Here is a 14823-nt window from a genome sequence, read left to right on the forward strand (position 1 = left end):
GTCTTTTCAGTGCTGAACTCATGGCATATGGAGGTTCCCAGTCTAGGGGTTAAATTGGAGCTATAGCTGCCGGCCTAGGCCACAGCCACAGCAACTCCAAATCTGAGCCACGTCTGCAGCTTATACCACAGCCCACAGCAATGCTGGATCCTTAACCCACTGAGTGAGGCCAGGAATCAAACCCTCAACCTCATGGTTCCTAGTTGGATTTGTTTCCACTTCGCCACAACGAGAACTCCAAGCCAGTTTAATTCTATGTGCTGACCTTCTGGCTAAATAGCAGAACTCAACCCCTGGTGATACAGGATGAGTGAGATTCAGGCAAAATCCAAAGGCTTCCTTCACTATGAAGGAAATGGAGTAATTCTTAAAGAATATTAAGGTGTCAAACTTGAGTCAGTGCTTTTTGCAGGGGATGGAGTGTGCAAACCCCAATTTTTCACTTTGAAAATCTTCACTTTAGTGTATATGTCAATGACTGAAGCTCCACTCCTTTGGGAATGTTATTTAACATACCTGAATTGTTGGAGGTGAGGACTCTTGTGAGATCTGAATCCCCACCATTTAGGGATGGTCTGAAAGAAAAAATCCCCTGTCCAGAGGAGGCAGATGAAGGTCTAAGGAGGAAAAAGAAAAGCATCAGCAGAGAAAAAGAAAGGTTAAAGTAAAAAGCACATGTAAAAGAAGAGCCTATACATTTAAGCCAGAGAGGAAATAAATCCCCTGCTTGCAACTGAGAATACAATTAAATAATTCAGATGTATTTTAGACACAGTCCTATTCAACCTTCTCTTTTGTTTACAAAGTAGATTATAAAGTTCAGTGGTACAGGCCAGTAGAGGAGTAACCCCAGGGCTGCTGGCAGAATGTCAGTGTGAACAGATCTCAAGTACAGTTTTACTTACCTATAAGACAGGCTGTGAGTAGAAGCTGGTGAAGGGGTTTCTGGAAAGCATAAAAATGAACCTATCAGATAATCCATGAACCGAGAAAGAGATTCAGGTATTTTGGAGGTCAGGGCAAAGGATTAGGGGGTCAAAGATTTCCGGTATACATGTTAGGCTAAGGGACGAATGGCAAGTAAAAACACCCACAAATCACCTAGCGGGGGATCATAAAGGTGCTTTCTTCTCCTTTTCATGAATTTGTGTGCCAGGCCCATCACTGCCTTGATGTGCCCTAATGTATCTGTGCCTTGGTTTCCCCTCTAAGGTGAAGATTACTGGGAAGAACGGCAAAAAGGGTCATTAAATTGGCTGGAAGTGACATCAGCAAAAATGGCAGAATAAGGGCCTCCACAGATTCTATCCATAAAAAGAATACGAAAACTGGAAAAAAAAATTTTGGAACCAACTTTTTCAGAATTCTTGAAATTAGCAAAGTGCTTTTAGCAATCTGAGGGATGTTTATTCCAGAAAAATAGCTGAATGTGAGTAAGAACAGTGAGGTTTGTGGCATCTTAACTTGCCCTGTTCCCATTTCTCCCGTCCCAGCTCCATGGTAGCCTTGAAAAATCAATAGTCTGGCAGTCACCAGAGGGGATGTAATGTGGTGGGAGCTCTTTCAAAGCCTCATTCCCAGAGAACTGTCATTACTTGACCTGTCTAATGGTTCACTGGAAGACTTCACTTGCAAAGCTGCCTTTATTTGACCTGACTTGGAGCCAGACTCACCAGGACTTGGAGTTTAGAGTTCACCAAGTGTGAAAAGCATTTTCCTGGGAGTGTTTGCTGCAAACAATTAAAGGCACTTGTTTCGGCTGCCTGAGGAGGTAAGTATCAACTGGGGCAAATAATAGGCTAACCAAAAAGCATCAAAGAAAAGCTGTGGGGAGTTCCTGTCGTGGCGCAGTGGTTAACGAATCTGACTGGGAACCATGAGGTTGCAAGTTCGATCCCTGCCCTTGCTCAGTGGGTTAACAATCCGGCGTTGCCGTGAGCTGTGGTGTAGATCGCAGACGCGGCTCGGATCCTGCGCTGCTGTGGCTCTGGTGTAGGCCAGCGGCTATAGCTCCGATTCAACCCCTAGCCTGGGAACCTCCATATGCCGCAGGAGCGGCCCAAGAAATGGCAAAAAGACAAAAAAAAAAGAAAAAGAAAGTTACGAAAACAAACAACAGAAAACCTTGGTGAAGGAAAGTATCTGATTCCTAGAGTTGCCACGTTATATTATTTAGATGTACAGTTTTCTTTCTTTTTTTTTTTTTCCATTTCTTGGACCGCTCCCACAGCACATGGAGTTTCCCAGGCTAGGGGCCAGCCTACGCCAGAGGCACAGCAACGCAGGATCCGAGCCGAGTCTGCGACCTACAACGCCGGATCATTAACCCACTGAGCAAGGGCAGGGATCGAGCCTGCAGCCTCATGGTTCCTAGTCAGATTCGTTAACCACTGCGCCACGACGGGAACTCCTAGATGTACAGTTTTCAATAAAAAAAATTAATGAGGCATTCAAAGAAATAAAAAAGTATGACCCATATAAAGGAAAAAAGTATAATAAATAGAAACTATCTTTGAGGAAGCCCAGATACATTGGACCTTTAAGATAAATAATTTAAACCAGTTATTTCAAATGTGTTCGAATAACTAAAGGAAGCCATGTGTAAAGCACATGAAAGTATGAGAATGATCTCATCAAATAGAGACTATTAATAGAAATTATATTTAAAAGAAGCAAATATAAATTCTGAAATTAGGAGTGCCCGTCATGGCTCAGCAGTTAACAAATCTGACTTGGATCCATGAAGACGCAGGTTCAATCCCTGGCCTTGTTCAGTGGGTTAGGGATCTGGCATTGCTGTGAGCTGTGGTGTAGGCCAGCACCTACAGCTCTGATTTGGCCCCTAGCCTTGGAACCTCCATATGCTGCAGGTGCGGCACTAAAAAAGAAAAAAAAAAATCTGAAATTGAAAAGTATGATACTAAAATATAAACTTTACTAGAGATATGAGCAGGTGGAAGAAAGAATCAGCAAATTTAAAGATTAATTAAGATTATCAGTGTAACAAAGAAAAAGAAAAAGGAATGAAGAAAACTGAACCAAGCCTCAGAGACCTTAGTGGGACACCGAGCATAGCAGCATGTGCAAATTGAGGGTTCCAGGAATTCCCGTTGTGGCTCAGTGGCTAACAAACCCAGTTAGCATCCATGAGGATGCAGGTTCGATCCCTGGCCTTCCACAGTAGATTAAGGATCCAGTGTTGCCCTGAGCTGTGGTGTAGGTCACAGATACAGCTCAGATCCTGCATTGCTGTGGCTGTGGCGTAGGCTGGCAGCTACAGATCCAATTCGACCCCTAGCCTGGGAACAACGTCCCAAATTAGATGAAAACATAAATCTACACATCTAAGAAGTTCAACAAACCCCAGTGAGGATAAATCAAAGAGATCCACACCTAGACTCATCATAAACTCTTGAAAGCTAAAGACAAAAAAAAAACCTTGAAAGCTGCAAGAGGGGAGACATTTATCACAAGCAAGGGATTCTCAATAAAACTGGCACTGATTTTTCCTCAAAAACTATGCAGGCCAGAACATAGGAGGATAATATATTTGAAATGCTGAAAGAAATACTGTCAACCAAAAATTTTAAATCTAGCAAAATCACCCTTCAAAAATGAAGGAGAAATTAAGATACTGAGAGAATTCATCACTATCAAACTGGCTTTAGAAGGAATACTTAAGAGAGTCCTTCAGGCATAAATGATAAGACACTGGAGAGTAACTCAAATCTTCATGAATAAATAATAAAAATCACTGGTAAAGATAATCAAATGAGTAAGCATAAAGCCTAAGTGTATTTTTGTAACTTCCTTCATTCTGATTTAAAAGACAACTGCGTAAAACATAATTGTAAATTTTTGTTGAAGAGAACACAATTTTTAAGGATATAATTTATATGATAACGGGACAATGGAATGGGAAGGGGAATGGAACTACACAGGAGCAAAGCTTTTGTACACTTTTGAAATTAAGATTGGTATTAATATGAATTAGATTGTTATAAATTAAGATGTTAATTATAATCCCTAATAACTCAAAATATATAGTAAAAGAAACTAGGAGGGAAGGGAAGTGGTATACTAGACAACAGCTATTTAAAACAAAAGAAGGCAATAATGGAGGAAGTGAGGCACAACACAAACATAAGACCTATTAGAAAATAAATAGCTACTGGCACAAAGTCAGAAATATACATCAGTGGAACAGGATAGAAAGCCCAGAATTAAACCCACGCACCTATAGCCAACTAATCAACGACAAAGGAGGCAAGGATATACAATGGAGAAAGGACAGCTTGTTCAATAAGTGGTACTGGGAAAACCGGACAGCCACATGGAAAAGAAGGAAATTAGAACACTCCCTAACACCATACACAAAAATAAACTCCAAATGGATTAAAGACCTAGATATAAGACCAGACACTAAAAACCCTTAGAGGAAAACAGAGGACAAACACTCTCAGATCATCTTCTCAGATCCACCTCTTAGAGTAATGACAATAAAAACAAAAATAAACAAATGGGACCTAATCAAACTTCAAAGTTTCTGCACAGCAAAGGAAACCCTAAACAAAATGAAAAGACAAACCACAGAATGGGAGAAAATCTTTGCAAGTGAATCAACTGACAAGGGATTGATCTCCAAAATTTACAAACAACTTTTGCAGCTCCATACCAAAAAAACAAATCCCATGAAAAAATGGGCAGAAGATCTAAACAGACAGTTCTCCAAAGACATACAGATGGCCGAGAAACACATGAAAAGATGTTCAACATCACTCATTATTAGAGAAATGCAAATCAAAACCACGTTGATGTACCACCCTACACCAGCCAGAATGGCCATCATCCAAAAGCCTACAAACAGTAACTGCTGGAGAGGGTGTGGAGACAAAGGAACCCTAGTACACTGTTGGTGGGATTGCAAATTGGTGCAACCACTGTGGAAAGCAGTATGAAGATTCCTCAGAAAACTAAACATAGAACTACCATTTGATCCAGCAATCCCACTCCTGGGCATCTATCCAGAGAAAACCACGACTCGCAAAGACACATGTACTCCAATGTTCATTGCAGCACTATTTACAATAGCCAAGACATGGAAACAACCTAAATGTCCATCAACAGAGGAATGGATCAAGAAGATGTAGTACATATACACAATGGAATATCAGCCATTAAAAAGAACGAAATACTGGCATTCTTAGCAACATGGATGGACCTAGAAACTATCATGCTAAGTGAAGTAGCCATACAATGAGACACCAACATCCAATGCTTTCACTGACATGTAGAATCTGAAAAAAAGGACAGACGGAACTTCTTTGCAGAACAGATGCTGACTCACAGACATTGACAAACTTACGGTCTCCGGAGGAGACAGTTTGGGGGGTGGGGGGATGTGCTTGGGCTGTGGGATGGAAATCCTGTGAAATCAGATTGTTATGATCATTATACAACTACGATGTGATAAATTCATTTGAGTAATAAAAAAAAAGTAATTAAGGGAAAAAAAGAAGAAAATAGCAAAATGATGGAAGTCTTTTCTTATCAGTAATTACATTAAATGTAAATTATTAAACTCTTCTATTTATGTATTTGTTTGTTTGTTTATTGTCTCTTTAGGGCTGTACCCGTGGCATATGGAAGTTCTGGGGGCCAGGAGTCCATTCAGAACTGCAGCTGCCGGCCTATACCACAGGCACAGCAATGCCAGATCCAAGTTACATCAGCAACCTACACCACAGATTGCAGCAACACCAGATCCTTAACCTACTGAGCAAGGCTAGGGATTTAATTCTCATCCTCATGGATACTAGTTGGGTTCTTAACCCAATGAATCACAATGGGAACTCCTAAACTCCTCAATTTTTATTTATGTATTTATTTATTTATTTACTTTTTGTCTTTTTGCCATTTCTTGGGCCACTCCCATGGCATATGGAGGTTCCCAGGCTAGGGGTCTAATCGGAGCTGTTGCCACTGGCCTACGCCAGAGCCACAGCAACACGGGATCCAAGCCATGTCTGCGACCTACACCACAGCTCACGAATATGCCAGATCCTTAACCCACTGAGCAAGGGCAGGGATCGAACCCACAACCTCATGGTTCCTAGTCGGATTTGTTAACCACTGCGCCACGACAGGAACTCCTTAACTCATCAATTTAAAAGGCAGAAACTGGCCAAATGGTGAAAAAAGATCTAGCTATACATTATCTGCAAAACATGTACTTTTTTTTTTTTTTTTTGGCTGCACCTGAGGCATGTGGAAGCTCCTGGTCTGGGGTGGAATCTGGGCTGCAGCTGGGACCTACGACACAGCTGCCACAATGCTGGATCCTTAACCCACTGGGCTACAGTGGGAATTCCTACAAAAGACTTTAGATTCAAAGACACATATAAGTTTAAAGTAAAAGGACAGGAAAAAGTATACCATGCAACCAGTAAACAAAAGAGAGTTGGAATGGCTAATATCAGACAAATGTACTTTAAGACAACCTTGTGGTGTTCCCGTCGTGGCTAAGTGGTTAACAAATCTGACTGACATCCATGAGGATGCAGGTTTGATCCCTGGCTTTGCTCAGTGCGTTAAGGATCTGGCATTGCCGTGAGCTGTGGTACAGGTCACAGACACGGCTCAGCTCCTACGTGGCTGTGGCAGAGACCCGCAGCTACAGCTCTGATTTGACCCCTAGCCTGGGAACCTCCATATGCTGCAGGTGTGGCCCTAAAAAGCAAGTAGAAAAAAAAAAGGATCCAGCATTACCGAGAGCTGTGGTCTAGGTCACAGATGCAGCTCGGATCCCAAGTTGCCATGGCTGTGACTGGCAGCTCAGCTCAGATTCGACCCCTAGCCTGAGAACTTCCACATGCTACAGGAGTGGCCCTAAAAAAAAAAGAATGAGTTCCCGTTGTGGCTCAGTGGAAAAGAATCTGACTAGCATTCACGAGGACGCAGGTTTGATCCCTGGCCTCACTCAATGGGTTAAGGATCCAGTGTTGCTGTCATGAGCTGTGGTGTAGGTCGCAGATGCAGCTTGGATCTGGCGTCGCCATGGCTGTGGCATAGGCTGACAGCTACAGCTCTAATTGGACCCCTAGCCTGGGAACCTCCCTAAAAGACAACAACAACAACAAAAAAATTGTTGGAGACGCCAACACCCCACTTTCAATAATGGGTAAAACAAATAAATACGAGCTCCCTGATAGCCTAGAGGGTTAACGATCCAGCATTGTTACTGATGTGGCTCGGGTCACTGCTGTGACAGGGGTTTGATCTCTGTCCCGGGAAATTTTCTATGCTGTGGGCGAGGTAAATAAAAAAAGAAGATCTCAAGCCAATAATCTAATCTTCCACTTTAAGAAACTTGAAAAATTAAACCCAAAAGAAGAAGGAAAGAAATAAAAACTAGAGCAGAAATAAATGAAATAGTGAATGGGATAAGAGTAGAAAAATCAAGAAAACCAAAATTTGTTTCATAGAAGTGATCAATAAAATTAACTAATCTTTAGTCAGTCTGCTTCAAGGAAAAAGAAGATAACAAAATCAGGAATGAAAGAGAAAGTATTAGTACTAATCTGGCAGAAATAAATTGGCTAGAACATCTACATTTTTCAAAGGGGTGATGTGAAAGAATCGGAGAGAGACCATTTGATGACATTTCAAAAATGGTTATTCAAGAAGAGATCTGTAAATTTCAAAATTGCCTCTAGGGAAAGAAAGGGAAATCCTCTCTGATAAGTATTCTCTATTAATTGTGTAATACTTTGAAAACAGTAATAATTCTACGGAGAAAGAGACAAGAGATTAACTGGGTGTAATCAAAATATTTCTTCTCTGGAATTATTTTCATGTTTGATACACAGTGAAGAAGCCAGATACCCTTCAGGCTAACATAATCAGCATCGAGTTTATTTTTCTTTTAGACTTAACTTCTACCGCCATCTTGTGGCAATTTAAAAATTCACGTCAGGAGTTCCTGTTGTGGCTCAGTGGTAATGAAGCCAACTAGTATCCATGAGAATGCGGATTTGATCCCTGGCCTTGCTCAGTGGGTTAAGGATCTGGCGTTGCTGTGAGTTATGGTGTAGGTCGCAGATGCTGCTCAGATCTGGCGTTGCCATGGCTGTAGTGTAGCTCCAACTTGACCCCTAGCCTGGGAACTTCCATACACTGTGGGTGTGGCCCTAAAAAGCCAAAAAAAAAAAATCCACATCAATTATTTTACTCAAAGTTATCTGTCTCCTGACCAGAGATTTTCAATGTCTTTCTTTTACTCACATTTCAAGTTTCCCCTTATCAGTTTGAGAAAAGAAATATATCATTATTTGAAAAGGAGGAATACATATGTGGATACCTAGAATCACTGTCTGGAGAAAAAGCAAAATAAAATGGCATTATATTATGCACAGAAAATCAGAAATCTACTGGTATCTGCACAGAATATGCTGGTTTCTGATACCTTTTATCCCCCTGCTCACCGGTATAAGAGTCTCTGGGAGTGCTCCTAGTCTGCAGGCCTCTGACTCCCTGAGGGACAAATAATAAACATTAATAAATATACCCCAGAATATTTCCCAGTTCTCTGGCTTCCATATTTCTTTCTTTCTTTCTTTCTTTCTTTCTTTCTTTCTTTCTTTCTTTCTTTCTTTCTTTCTTTCTTTCTTTCTTTCTTCTTTCTTCTTTCTTTCCTTTCTTTCTTTCTTTCTTTCTTTCTTTCTTTCTTTCTTTCTTTCTTTCTTCCTTTCTTCCTTTCTTCCTTTCTTCCTTTCTTTCTTTCTTCCTTTGCTTCTGAGGGCCATACCCGCAGCACATGGAAGTTTCCAGGCTGGGGGTTGAATTGGAGCTACAGTTGCTGGCCTAGCCACAGCAACTCAGGATCCTTTGTCTGTGACCTACACTATAGCTCACGGCCATGCCAGATCCCGGACCCACTGAGTAAGGCCAGGGATTGAAACTGCATCCTCATGGATACTAGTTGGATTTGTTTCTGCTGCACCACAAGAGGAACACCTGGCTTCCATATTTCTTGCTATAGCTATACACCAAAGCATATGTTGTTCTCCCAGAGTGGGTATGCTGGTCCAAGAAGAATCCACACATTACTTCTTCCAAAATGAACATGAGGGAAGCTGTTAATGCAGCCCACTATATTCATTCTGAGTCATGAAATAGGTCAGTTTCTAACATCAGGTCTACATTGCCAAAAGAAAAGAGAGTCCAGACATGGCATCAGGTAATTCATGCCAAAACCAATACAAGTTTATTCTTGTTTTAATCTTGGCTTTTGTTTAGTATTAGAAATCTCAATCTGGGAGCTCCCACAATGGCACAGTGGGCTAAGAGTGGGACTGCAGCACCTCTGGTTGCTGTGGAGGCTCGGGTTTGATCCTCTGCCTGGCAAAGTGGATCTGGTGTTGCCGTAGCTGCGGTATAGGTCGCAGCAGTGGCTCAGATTCAATCCCTGGCCTGGGAACTTCCATGTGCCATGGGTGTGGCCATAAAATAAAGCCCCAAAAAAAAGAAAAAGAAAAAATAAATCTCTACCTGGAAAGACCAAGTAAATAATACTTACTTGTCCCAAGTTACTAAAGCCAGCCACTCTATAAGGGATAGACTCCACTGAGGAGGATCGACTATATAAGGTGAAACAAAAAAGGAAAAACAAACAAACCTGGTATTAAACTTTTACATAGGCACAAAGGCTCCTCAGTCCCTACCCCAGCCACATCTAGGCATTTCTTTCATGTTTCAACTTTTGCCAACAGTGTTAATGTTGATGCGTAGTTTTCTTCTCACCTGACCACTTGGCTACTATGCTGAGAACTGGGTCGTGGGGTAACTGAAAGGGAATAAAATGAAGAATCAAAAACTGCCATTAATTATGTGCCATGTTTTCCTAGCCTATCTACTGCAAGTGAGTATCTGAAAGTACAACCTTCCATATGAGAAAAGGATATTTACTCATCTCACACAGATATTTGGACAAAACATGGTCTCTACCTGACTGTGATGGAGAGGTAATGCCCACTGGTCGAGGTGTGGTTGATCTGCAAGGGAAAAAGAAAGAAAGGCAGTACTAATTTTTCTTAATTTTTCTAAGCAGATGTTAGCACCACCTTAAAGGATCAAACAGATCACAGTTTACAGATATCGCTTCCTCAATGAATACAAGTTGTTTACTATCATGTAGTACAGTTATCAGACCAAAATATGGAGGCAAGGTTTCCATACGGGACTCCTTGACTCTCTACCTCCCTAAATGAAACATTCTCCACTTCTCTATTGCCTGTAATAGAAGTTCTAAAATCCTTTCTCCCTTCCTTCAGTGCCTTGCCACCTACTCGCAACTTTACATATCTATCTATCCATCTGTCCATCCATTCACTCATCTACCACCTCCTTACTCCCTCCCATACCCTCATCCATCTGTCTACAAGCATTTATTTAGTGCTTATATGTCTCAGACCCTGAGGTTACAAAGATAACTAGAGAGTTTGTGTTGTGGCTCAGTCATTAATGAACCCGACTAACATCCATGAGGACACAGGTTCGATCCCTGGCCTTGCTCAGTGAGTTAAGGATCCAGTGTTGCCATGAGCTGTGATGTAGGTCACAGACGGGCTCAGATTCCGAGTTGCTGTGGCTGTGGTGCAGGCTGGCAGCTATAGCTCTGATTTGATCTCTTGCCTGGGAACCTCCTTATGCTATGAGCGCAGCCCTAAAAAGACAAAAAAAAAAAAAAGAAAGAAAGAAAAAGAGAGACAGACAGACAGATTTTACATCAGTACTTCTCCAGTGAGTAACTATTTCTTGGAAACATAAAAGATAAATTCATAAACCATTTCCTCCACCTCAGAGCCTACATAGGAGATATAGCCAAGAGTCAAGAAAGGACAGAAATTTTCAGAGGGCTAGTACGGGGCCTGATAAAATTTACCTGCTTCCTTGGTACCAACTTGGAGATTCCTGTAGGTGAAAAAAACAGGAGTGAAGGAAGCTATATAGCTCAAGGGTCCCAATTAATGGATCTTGCTTGTCTCATAACTAAGCTGCAAAGTCCTCTAGTTGTATGATTACTCTAAGATTCCCAATAGGAGAAAAAAGAGCAGCAATGTTTCCTTAGAAAATTATTAGCTTTAGGAGAAGAAAATTTTAGTTCCTCTTCACAAAAACACATTGGCAACCCTGTAGATTGATACATGTGGGGGAAATAGTCTATGGGGAGAGAAAGGAAAATGACAGGATGACAACATGCTAGAATAGTTACAAGAGTAAGATCAAAAGGAACGTTACATAAACACAAAGAACAACTTTGGGAAGAGAGAAACGTGTAGGAAATAGAGTTTGAGGGAGAGGAAGGATCCTGAGGTGCCCTGGGATTCTTGAAGAGAAATTTTAAGTTCTAACAGACATTTCCTCTATAAGAGAGCTTCCGGAGTTCACATTGTGGCTCAGCAGGTTATGAAGCTGACCAGTATCCATGAGGATGTAGGTTCAAGCCCTGGCCTTGCTCGGTGGGTTAAGGATCCGGAATTGCCGTGAGTTGTGGTTAGGTCACAGACACAGCTAGGATCAGGCGTTGCTGTGACTGTGGCATAGGCCAGGAATTGCAGTTCTGATTCAACCCCCCTAGCCTGGGAACTTCCATATGCTGCACAAATGGCCCTAAAACCAAAAAAAAAAAAAACCAAAAAACAAAAACAAAGAAGGCTTCCCAAGTGGCATGTCATGACTCACTGATGTTCAATATTGGGTTACCAGAGTTCCCATCATGGCTCAGCGGAAATCAATCTGACTAGCAGGTTCGATCCCTGGCCTCGTTCAGTGGGTTAAGGATCCTGCATTCCCATGAGCTGTGGCATAGGTCGCAGACTCGGCTCAGATCTGATGTTGCTGTGGCTGTGGTGTAGGCCAGCAACTAGAGCTCTGATTCTACCCCTAGTCTGGGAATCTCCATATGCCACAGGGGCAGCCCTAAAAAAAAAAAGCAAAAAAAATTGGGTTACCAGTATGCTAAATTTAGTCCTTTCATCCCTCTAAGGTCTTCATGGCCTTGTCCATTTACTATGGTGTGCTTGTTGTACAAATATTATCAGCTGTACATGCCATAATGTGAAAAAGGTTAAGAAACACTATACAGTCAGCTAGATAGAGGGGCAAAATAGGAGAGAAAATGATAGTAAGGAAAATCTGTTTTATTCACCTTTAGGATGGCTAGAAATTTCTTCAGTTCTCCATTCTCTTTCCTTAAGACTGACAGCTCTCTAGGCAAAAGATGGAAACAATCAGCTCCAGCAGGTCAGTGGGACAAAAAAACAAACAAAAAACATGATTTTTATTATTATCAGCATCTAGTTAATGCTTGCTATTTTACAAGATGTTTCTGCCAGAGATCCAGGCATTCAGTGAGGTTTTGGTGGTGAGAAGAATCAGGTGAACAAAATAAGCAGTTATTTGGAATGATTTCAGAGGAGTCTACACAGGATTGCATTTCCTCTCCACAAGTACCCCTGGCCTGCTGATGTCTGAAAATTTCCATCAGAGATTTTTATCTTTTAGCTTAAGATTTCCAAAATATACCCTCCTAGAGAGGGTATTAAATGCATCTCCTGGGAACTCCTGTTGTGTCTCATTACTAGCGGTAATGAACCCAACTAGTATCCATGACAACTCTGGTTTAATCCCCGGCCTCACTCAGTGGGTGGTGTTGCCATGAGCTATGGTATAGGTTGCAGATTGGCTCAGTCCTGGCCTTGCTGTGGCTGTGGTGTAGCCTGGCAGGTGAAGCTCTGTCTGCCCCTAGTGTAGGAACTTCTTTCACCCCTAAAAAAGAAAAAAAAAAATGCCATCTCCCATCATTATCACTGTGAAAGGCTATGTCTGATTTCTCTGAAGAAGCAATTTTTGATAGAGGATGAAGACGACAAAAGCTATAAAGTGAGGAGGGTCCCTTGAGGGAAGAAAGAGAAAAATAAAATGGAGATTGAGGGACCAAAAATTCTGTATCCAAGACAAATATAACACATATGGAGCAATTTTCAGGCTTTGCAACCATAAGGAAGCTACAACTTCTCCGAAAAGAAAAAAAGCTCTCTAGTGATTTGGTTTGTCACTTACTTGTTCTTGTTGGTCAATGTTTGCTGTGCCTCCTGTAAGGATGCTTCTAACTTTGTAATTCTATGCTTAAAAAAGGCAATGAGGAGATCTGTTTGTTTCTTCTGGAAACTCCACACCTACTAGGAAAAAACACACCTTTGACATATGCCCCAGAACTCTTTTCCCCCTACTCCTGGCAACAAAAGGAAATCCATCCATACTTTATTACTGACCATTTTCTTCTGAAGTGTCTGACTTAATTCATGACTCCCCAAAACTAGAGGGTTTGACACAAAGCTCTAGGAAAAGCCAAAGGTTTTCCTCTGCAGGATAATGCCTTCCTAATATCTTAATGAGAATATTCTGGCACAGAATAGCCCTTTAAAAATATAATCAGGGAGTTCCCATCGTGGCGCAGTGATTAACGAATCCAACTAGGAACCATGAGGTTGCGGGTTCGGTCCCTGTCCTTGCTCAGTGGGTTAACGATCCGGCGTTGCCGTGAGCTGTGGTGTAGGTCCCAGACGCGGCTCGGATCCTGCGTTGCTGTGGCTCTGGCGTAGGCCGGTGGCTACAGCTCCGATTCAACCCCTAGCCTGGGAACCTCCATATGCCGCGGGAGCGGCCCAAGAAATAGCAACAACAACAACAACAACAAAAAAAGACAAAAGACAAAAGACAAAATATATATATATATATATAATCATTCATCTTGAGCAAGAAGAGTTTCAAGCTTAGAAGTGGTTCTGATCTTACTTGTTTACTATTAGTTTGGACTCAGCTTCCACATTCCTAGCTATTACAAAGTATTGGTAACCAATTTACTTTCCCTCAGATACTCACACGAAGACATCTGCAGGCTGTTATTCCACTACAGTAAAGGGCAAAGAGGTGCAGAAGGAGATTACCTATTCCAGAATTTTATTCTATTTCTGGGCATGAGTAAATAACTTTATCTTTTGCTTTAGTTTACCATTCGATATACTGATGTGCCTATCATGCGATCATTGAATCAGATCAAAAGTTAATATTTAGAAGGTGTTTTAGCTTTGTCAGGCTCTATTTTTGAATACACAGCAGTATTTATGTCTCATCTGTTTCCTCCCTACTCAGACTATAAACCTTTTGTCTAAGGTCCTTCCTAGATCTGGTACTTTTGTCATAAACTTTTTGTTCTCACCTAATTTGCAGGTTGCTCTTGGCATCTGACTAAAGAAATCTACTTCAGAGTTTTTAATAGTCTCTAGCCTCTTTCCTTTCCATTCAAAAGCAAACTAAACTAATTCTACACAGATAAGAATTCACTGTAGTCTATTTTTTAAGTTACTGTTTTCAATGAAAGTAAAATATATTCATTTTAGAAAATGTGAATAATGCAAAGCATAAAAAAGGCACTCAACCCTGGGAGTTATCTAAAAAGGCAAAGGCTTAAGGATCAATAGATAATACAGATAGATATCGCATATAGCCAAGAAACGGCATCCCAAACATCCTAACCTGCTCTTGGGATCAGTTTGTGGTAAAATTTAGTATCAGTCTTGAGCAAAGAAAGCCCAAATCCTGCCCTAGATCTTAAAGATCACCAAGGGTCATGTGTGAAGGGGGAACAGACACTCCATGGAACTCCAGAGAGCCAGACTGGACTATGCCTGGCAGGGATGGGGTGGGGGGCGGTGGGTGCTTTTGCCTAGGCCTAAGCATGCCTGCATGCTTCACCTACTT

The 14823-nt window shown here is 41.5% G+C and overlaps 1 protein-coding gene across 1 annotated transcript in view; it reads right to left on the bottom strand.

The window, feature by feature from the left end:
• Positions 1 to 14823, bottom strand: part of RNF212B (ring finger protein 212B) — a 32417-nt gene that overhangs the window by 3698 nt on the left and 13896 nt on the right. Inside the window, exons 5-13 of the mRNA XM_047795954.1 lie at positions 13123 to 13238; positions 12209 to 12269; positions 10943 to 10971; positions 10006 to 10052; positions 9802 to 9844; positions 9578 to 9638; positions 8484 to 8532; positions 906 to 945; positions 517 to 617 (exon numbers count right to left, since the gene is read on the bottom strand). Coding sequence (XP_047651910.1) covers positions 517 to 617; positions 906 to 945; positions 8484 to 8532; positions 9578 to 9638; positions 9802 to 9844; positions 10006 to 10052; positions 10943 to 10971; positions 12209 to 12269; positions 13123 to 13238 — 547 coding nt within the window. The remainder of the gene's footprint in view (positions 1 to 516; positions 618 to 905; positions 946 to 8483; positions 8533 to 9577; positions 9639 to 9801; positions 9845 to 10005; positions 10053 to 10942; positions 10972 to 12208; positions 12270 to 13122; positions 13239 to 14823) is intronic.

Source organism: Phacochoerus africanus, chromosome 9 (genome assembly GCF_016906955.1).
Source record: "Phacochoerus africanus isolate WHEZ1 chromosome 9, ROS_Pafr_v1, whole genome shotgun sequence".
Taxonomy (NCBI): domain Eukaryota; kingdom Metazoa; phylum Chordata; class Mammalia; order Artiodactyla; family Suidae; genus Phacochoerus; species Phacochoerus africanus.